The sequence below is a fragment of the Actinia tenebrosa genome, unplaced genomic scaffold (genome assembly GCF_029948245.1).
Source record: "Actinia tenebrosa isolate PJP-AT-01 unplaced genomic scaffold, QUT_ActTen_1.0 PGA_scaffold5__44_contigs__length_20552954, whole genome shotgun sequence".
Taxonomy (NCBI): Eukaryota; Metazoa; Cnidaria; class Anthozoa; order Actiniaria; family Actiniidae; genus Actinia; species Actinia tenebrosa.
In genome coordinates this window covers 3,728,613-3,737,200 of record NW_028292582.1, presented here as the reverse complement: position 1 = coordinate 3,737,200, position 8,588 = coordinate 3,728,613, and the positions used below count along the sequence as shown (strand labels likewise).

General features: G+C 37.4%; 1 protein-coding gene across 1 annotated transcript; it reads right to left on the bottom strand.

Annotated features, from left to right (window-relative positions):
* Window positions 1-437: 437 nt before the first annotated feature.
* LOC116286798 (neuropeptide FF receptor 1) lies at window positions 438-3,204 on the bottom strand. The gene is made up of 2 exons (XM_031693378.2): window positions 2,653-3,204; window positions 438-2,206 (listed from the first exon to the last, which is right to left on the bottom strand). Exon 2 carries the CDS (start codon window positions 1,730-1,732, stop codon window positions 674-676), a length of 1,059 nt encoding a protein of 352 aa, XP_031549238.2. The 5' UTR covers window positions 1,733-2,206; window positions 2,653-3,204; the 3' UTR covers window positions 438-673.
* Between the last annotated feature and the right edge of the window lie 5,384 nt (window positions 3,205-8,588).

Here is an 8,588-nt window from a genome sequence, read left to right as displayed (position 1 = left end):
TTTGCTTTAGATTATTGGTCCATAAAAATGCCAAGAGCGAGTTTCAGAAAAATTATGTTTAAGAAATCACCAAAATTTTGGGGATTTTTTCTCGATCCACTGCAAGAATAGAACTTGTTAATAAGCGGCCAAAACTACTTCGACGCTAACAACCAAACTTCTCCTTTAGCTAGCGGTCACTTTTGATTATCGTTAAAAAAAAAAAACGTTAAAAAAAAAAAAAACGTGCGCACGCCGCTTTTGAATTGTATGTGTGCAAGGATGACAGTCATCGTAGGGTTGTTTAAATTTCAGTGTATTTGCGTTATTTAAATTTATTGAATTTCACAAACCAAAATGAGAGAGAGAGAGAGAGAGAAAAAAATGAAAATATATCAATGCCGGAATGAGCCCGAGGGAAAAAGGTTACTTGCTTTAATATTATAACCCAAATAACATTTCATTTAATTAACTTTAATTCCTTTTTGATTTATTATTATTTTAATTTACAGTTTCAAAGCCTAGTTAGCGCCAAGAACATGCCGAATGAGCTGGGCTTAATTTCCGCCTGAACGTAGCCTTACAGCGAAAAGGCAAGCAACGCGACCATTTTCATCTGAAAACTCGTCAAAAAGACTGAATTGACAACAGTAAAGTTCATAAAATTAAGACTCCTGTCCTTTTTAACGCAATGTTACTTTTGGTTTTCTTGGTCTTCGTAGTCTGCGCCATCGTCCATGCTTTGCTTTTCGGAACCAAATGTCCTCATTTCTGACGTTCTGTTTCCCTTTAGTGACCGCGTTGTTGTCGTTGTCAGCCCGTAAAAGCGGCAGCAGAACAGATACGACAGATACTTCATGTAACCTTGGCGAAATCGTTTAGTGAGCGTCCCGTAGATTACAGGATTCAAAGAGCTATGGATGATAGCTAGAACGTCCGAGAATTCGAAGATATCTTCTGAAACGGCGAGTTCCTTTTTCCCGCCAAAATGTAACAGCATCCATGCGATATGGCCAGGAAGCATACACAGCGCAAATACTACAACAATAGTTGCCAGTATTTTGATGACTCGAATGTTTTCTTCACGTCTTGCGCGGCAAATGGCTTTTCTGCCCGACTTGAGCGACGGCGGCTGTGTCTTTGATTTTGTCAAGTCTATAACGATAAGTACGTAGGCTACTGCTATGATCAACAGTGGAAGAAAGTATTGAAGGATCATGAGGGTGGACGTGTATATACGTCTGTGAATGTCCGATGGCCATAGTTCGATGCAATCTTGGGCACCATCTGAGTACGTTGCCAATAAAAACATTGGGAAGGCCAGCGCAATAGATAAAAACCAAATCCCACCAATCATTGGAAAAACTTTACGTTTCTGTAAGGGAGGTTCGAATGGATGTAGAATAACCCGACACCTGTAAATTGCCATCACAGTGATCGTAAAAACACTGGAACATAATGAAATTGTAATCATGGGCCATATCCCTTTGCAGTAGAACATGGATCCCTTAAAGCCAGTAAGTTCCTTGTACGTAAATGCGGGGATACAGAATAGTATTAGTCCTAGATCGCTGATTGCCAAATTCACAATGAATATATCGTTGAATCTTCGGCGGCGTTTTCGTTTTACAATTAAAAGCACAAAAATGTTCCCAATGGATCCAAGCAGAAAAACAGCGATGAAAATGGTGGCTCTGGCGTAGTTTTCTGCTGTAATCTGTTTGTTGTCCACATCGAACGTCGAATTGTTCATGATTATTTTTTTACTCAACCTTGTGTGTTAGCCAACTAGAAGGTGCAAATGATGGTAGCAAAGAAATTATGGCTTAACCTATTGATGACGCTTCTTGGGAGCCACTTCACACTCTAATGTGTGAGCCTACGAAGTTTAGCAAGAGCTTGACATCAGATGTCAAATACATTAATGCCAGAGAATTGAAATTGATGTTCATTTAAAGTCTTGACGTTATACCCACTGCTCTTGACGGTGATGTCAACTTAAGATGTCACAAGCACCGTGTTGCGATGTTGGATGTGCTGAGGATTACGTAGACTGATGAATATTGAAGAATTCTAGAGGGTTTTAAATCTTAAGGTCGGCAAGCGTGTAGCGCCTGTTTCAGCTCGAGGCTTCAAATGAGCAACATCCACACAAGCGTTTATTCTAGATCTGGCTATGTGTTTTATCCTAGATGTAGTGAATATTGACCCCAACTGTTCTGGATGACTGTAAACGAGTAAAATAGACGAAAGAAAACATGATACGTCAGAATATGTTTGCATCTTTGATTACAAAACCACGACTAACTTGCAAACCGTTAATTCGCATTGGCTTCCCTTAATTGCGTTACTAGGCAACCACACAAAGAAGGGAAGTCGTCTGTGGTTTCCCAATTCGGTGTTGTTAAAGAAAATCGCGATAGAATCTAATACATGTGTTTTTCATGAAGGTTTTGTTGTTTGTTTTAGAGCGAAAACAACATTAACATAAAATTAAAAACGCTGCAGGTGAATGGAAGACCTTGAAGATATTACTGCCTATGGCAGAATACAAGATATTACAAATGAACTGCGCCGCTTTTCATGGGATTATCACGTAAATGCGCCTGTAATTCCTAGCAATATTAACAGGTCTGTTTACTTAGCCTATTACAAGATAATCACAGTACCTACCTTTGTTGCCGGTGCTACGATTGTGGAAAACGATATTGAAATACCCTCAAAGATCCTGTCTTATAAACATGGCATCGAAAGATTCCTGTCTTATCGCGCTAGTAATACTTTTTAGACCTTGGTGATTATCGTTCTTCTTAGAATTTCAAATCGATTAGCACATGTCTATTAACAATATTTTCGCTAATTTGATTTGATTACTAATATGCGTGTAGGCTCTTTAGGAACACATCATAATTACGAAACCCATAACATTCTTATCTGCAACTCCATAACACGGCCTCAAATTAAAAATGACCGATTTTGTTTAAGGAATGGTTGACATGCTTGGATAATAGTTTGTACTACCTCCCACACTTCGTCTTCTTTTCTTTTCTTATCCTTTCCCACATTTAAATCCACACTTGTGTATGGTCGGATAATCGGTGCTAGTGTTTTCAATCCCCTTGTAAGCTTTTACATAATAAGCTCTTCGTGTTTCAACTACCTTGCTTTTGATTAATTCAAGATCTTCTAGAGATTTAATAACAAAGTACTTATCCTGATGTAATAATGTTGTGTGCCGTAGCAGATAAGCAACGACAAACGGAACAAATTCAATCCTCCAGGCTCATCAGTGGAAATGCAAAAGAGGCATGACGGCAAGTCGCCGAGCAAGTTTATAATTTCCTTCATCAAACAAGAACTTTGTAATCGTCTCATTGTGTATTTTTCAAAGCCAAATTACATAACCTTTGATCATATCGCTTTAATTTAAAATTCTCCTCTTTGTCACAATCAGTAACAACTCACAGAATTTCGGTTCCTGAGAAAAGCTGGCCATATTCAATGACATTTTAAAGATGACTTTAATAGTATAAAAGCTAAGAGGAAGCCTACTAGCCCGAGTTGTAGCATGTCGTACTTAGTACATTTTATTGATAAGTTGAACATTACGACAACCAATCGGTTTCTTAGAAAATATCCCTAAACTATAATTATCCTGCCAAACTGCTTTCCAATTACCGTTACCAGTCAGCACGATCTTAAATCGTTTCCAATTCATTTTTTAGGTCTTTTAAACTGTTTGTTGCAGTGATTCGACAGGTATTTCTGATCTTGATAGCCAGGTTTTGAAGGTTCATCAATTCTGGTCTTTTCAGGCGCCTTACCGACTGATAATCAGCTTGGTTGAAAAAATTAATGTCAACCTCTGATAGCAATTCATAATGAAAAGAGCACATAAACAAAGCAATCTTTATTGAGAAATTATTTATTACGGTCAGTCTGCATCAGTCTCAAGCCGAGCAAAACTCTCCGGTCAATTGTGAAAACCTTTCGTGTCAGTTGAGTTGAAATACTGGGTTAATTAAGAAACCTTATCAATTGCCATCCACACGACGGGAAAAAAATCCGAACTATAAAAAGATGACCTTTTGTATTTAGTAAGATTTGTAATCATAAAATGAAAACTTTGTGACTATACTCGATCAGAATATATCGGCGAGCTGATATTTCACTGAATATAAGTGTGCTGGGATCTTCACGATATTGCAAACGGATTTGGCGGCATCCTGACCAGCAGAGCAAAGCAAGGTACGATCCTCAGACTTTAAGCATCCTTTAGGGATCGGTAACTGCGGATCTGCAAGATAAGACCCAGTTTAAAGTGGATTGTTATTCCAAAACATCGTATCAGTTTGAGAAACGAAAAACGAAAAACTTTGTACTAGACACTCAGCTTAGTATTCTGAGTTGAAGTAGAACTCTAGTCCTATGCTGGATTTCGATGACATTTGGCTAATATATTTTTTAAATCAATTGATTAATAAGGTGTACGAAACGGAATATGACTAAATAAATCACCAAAAGAATGAAATCCAAATCAATTATTAACCACTCTCTCCTCCCCCCGAAAAAAAAAAACAAAGAAAAACATGAGTAATTTGGCATGTGTGCGTTTATTCTTATGATTCAATATATATGATATATGTTAAGACTTCGACATTAGAACTCATCTAGTTGGGAACTCCAAATGATTATTTTTAGTTGACAACTGGTCGAAAACACACCAGCAAACGTGGTTTGTGAGTAAGCATTGAATGTTTATGCATAATATAAATCTATTAATTTTTTCTATCAAATATTGTCAAAAAAAGTAAACTGAGTTTGAAACAGAAAGAGGATGAGGCGATAAACGTAGGTATTTTGAGTTCAAGTTTGGTAGTTTTAATAAACGGTTTGTCGATTTGAAGGAGCCTGGCTGCCAGCGATTACTGCTTCAGTCCCAACGTCTTTAAGTCGGAATTGTAAGTTTGATAAGAAAGTTCCGAAACTCTTAAATCTCTCTTCCACCTGTCGAGTATATTGGACAGGTTTTGTACGTAAGTGGAGAAGGATTTATAACAAACACTACATGAATAGTAGTCAAGGTCTTTATGGATCAGGTGTTTCTTGAATGAGTCAAGAATTAAGCCGGCTTAGTTGACACGTTTAAGATGGATTTTTAGAAACATAGATTTAGTGCTAGAGAGAGAGAGAGAGAGAGAGAGAGAGAGAGAGAGAGAGAGAGAGAGAGAGAGAGATGTCTTTTATTTAATCTCGGGAAATTTCATCAATGTACAAATTGGTTTTCATGAAAACCGAGTTCATAGGTAATATATATAAAAAATTAATAATAACGTTAAGAATATATAGACAGATTTATGAAATACATTCTCATCTACCCCCCAAAAATATTATAGTAATTAAAGTGTTAAGGACCAACAGACGAAAGATTCCTCTTAAAAGATTTTAAATTATTGGACAGTCTGACACTTTGGGGTAACGAGTTCCACACTTTTGCACCGTCATAAGAGAGAGCTCTTTTTAAAAACTCAGTGCTGGGTTTCGGTAACTTTAAGCACTTCTCTCTACCACGAAAATCGTAGGTATTTTCTTGAAAATAAAAGAGTTCCCTTACAGATTTTGGTGCAAGTGCATTTAAAGTCTTAAACATCATTATTGCTTTATGCTCCTTTCTTCTTCTTTGTAAGCTTTTCCAGCCTAAAGAAGTTAAAATATCACTAGATCTGACATCGTAGCTGCTTTTTGTTATTATTCTTGCAGCTCTATTTTGCATTTTTTGCAATCTTTCAGCAGACGTTACTGGTAAATTATCCCATACCACGTCACAATAGTCAAACCAAGGTAAAACGAGAGCCTCATATATGGTAATAGCTGTCTCCAAGGGGATGTAATCGCGGACTCGTCTTATGCCACTCAATCCAGAGGATATTTTTTTACAAATGTAATCAATATGAGCAACCCAAGACACCCGTTCGTCAATCACAACACCCAGAGTTTTTGCTGTAGAGACTCTAGTAATTGGTTTGCTATTTAAATATATGTGTGGTTCGGAGGTAATTTTTTTCAATTTATCGTCAGAAGCAATAAACATGTGCTCTGTTTTAGCTGAATTTAAGCTAAGTTTGTTAGCTTTCAACCAGTTATGAATATTGGAAATATCAGCGTTCACCTCGTCAAATAGAGTCTTTTGTGATGTGCCACAAGTGGTGAGACTTGTGTCATCAGCATACATTCTAGCATTTGAAAATTTGACACTATTTGGCAGATCGTTTATGTAAATAATAAATAATAATGGCCCAAGGATTGAGCCTTGAGGGATGCCGCAATCGAGTGTTCTAGAGCTAGATAAGGTATGGTTTATGTAGCATCTCTGACTACGATCTGTGAGGTAAGATTTGAACCACTTTATCGACTCTTCTGCAATCCCATAATAGTATAATTTGTGGAGAAGTATGGAGTGATTTACTGTGTCAAAAGCTTTTTTAAAATCTAGGAAAGTGACACAGTTCAATTTACCTTCATCCATATTGGTAAGCCACTCCGTTGTGGCTTCTAGGAGTGCAGTAGTAGTCGAATGAAGCGGTCTAAATCCCGACTGCTTTTGAGAAAGTAAATTATTTGAGTTTAGATACTCATATAACTGGTTAAAAACTATTCTCTCGAAAATCTTAGCAATAGTAGGTAAGACCGAAATGGGACGGTAATTATTCAAATCATCTTTGTCATTAGCTTTATGAATTGGCGTAACTTTCGCAAGTTTCAAGCCGTTAGGAAAAATCCCTTTATCAACTGATTGATTGAATAGCTTCACTAGTGATTGCCTTATTACTGGTGAAGCAATGTTGATGAAATGAGATGGTATACCGTCAAGACCTGTCGCTTTTTTAACGTCAATAGAATTAATGATTTTCATAAGTTCATCAACTGATGTGTGTCGTAAGGTGAATGTTGAGCCAATTCTAATTAGATAATCATTATAAGCAGTCGGTCCATCGGGAATTAAACAAGCTAATTTAGTCCCAATTTCAGAAAAATGACAATTGAATACCTCAGCTATTTCCTTCGAGTCACACATCGATGTATCACCTGTTTTGATAGATGTTACATAAGAGCCAGATTTAGTCCTTCGTGAGAGGACTTCATTAATAGCTTTCCAGACCTCCTTTGAGTTTTTTGAATTTTGTGCAAAATGATTTTCATAATATGACTTTTTGGCTCTTTTTATCTCGTTGTTGACGCGATTTCTAATAGACTTATAATCACTCCAGTCGTCCCTCGAATTCGTTTGAGTAGCTTTTTGTTTCATTTTATCTCTATCGTACATAGCTTTCCTCAAATCAGTTGTCATCCAGGGAGACTTCTTGTTTCTTATTCGTTTTGTTTTGATCGGAGCGTGCGAGTCAAGAACAGAGAGAAATAACTCTTTCCATCTGTCCCACATGTCATCCGGGCTTTCCTTATTATCCAAACAATCCCAAGGGAGTGTTGCTAGAGAGAGAGAGAGAGAGAGAGAGAGAGAGAGAGAGAGAGAGAGAGAGAGAGAGAGAGAGAGAGAGAGAGAGAGAGAGAGAGAGAGAGGAAAGAGAAGAAGAGAAAGGAAAGGAGTGAGGTTGGGGGAGGGGGTGAGAGAAAGAACGATAATGGCGGTCACTAGAGAGTAGAGAGATAGAAATAAAGATTAGGTCCAGTAGATTTAATAAGGCTTAGTTAGTATGCCAAGATGGTGAGAATTCTTAACAATAACTACGAAGTAGCCTATAAAAACTGTTAATTGGCAACTGGCAAACTTAAAGGTGCTCATTATTGAGTGTTATCTCGAGACTGTCACTATGTTTTAGTTAAGCCTATTGCTGCCTTCAGTCTCCTTGTATTAATTTAAAAAACGTCTTATTCAATAAAATTTAAAAAAATGCAAAATAAAAAGACCAAGAGACACTATTCAACTTGTATAATAGTACGCGATCATTTTTAAATGTGTAAAGCTTCTTCAATAAATCAATTAACATGAATGGATTTTGTAACCATCGTGCTGCTTTGAATGAAATTAACTGAAATCATATTTTTCGCCTAGTTGTCTTACGGCTTGTCAAGGATAGGGATTTCTATGAAGCTGAATCAAAACTGTTTGAAATGCTGGGACAAATTGATTTCCTTTTACATTTGAAAAGATGTTTTGCAATCAGCTCATTAAAAGCCAAATGTTCATCTTCAAGAAAGACAGTTGAAGAGGCAAGAGGCAGTTAGCAAATCAAAGAGACAAGCAATCAATTGAAAAATACAAATAAAAGAATATCTGGATACGTTGGGATTTCAACACCAAAACTATACCATTATGCATGCCATACCCCCAAGATATCCGCAGAACCTGAGGAGTCGTATGGGCTTCGGACCTGACGGCAATTATGGCTGATCCACCCCACGATACAGGGGCGGCGGAACCGTTCTTAGTCATTGTTTTACGGCGCATGCGTCTGCAATCAAACAAAACATTGTCATTATCACATAGAGTTAAATATAATCCCCAGTGCCCCCCCCCCCTCCCCCAAAGATTTTTTCAGTGCTCCCCCCAAAGATTTTAAGCTTCCTCCGCCCCTGGGATAATGTTCTAT

Coding starts and splice junctions, on each gene's coding strand:
- LOC116286798 (XM_031693378.2), bottom strand. CDS start 1,732: ATGAACAATTCGACGTTCGATGTGGACAACAAACAGATTACAGCAGAA.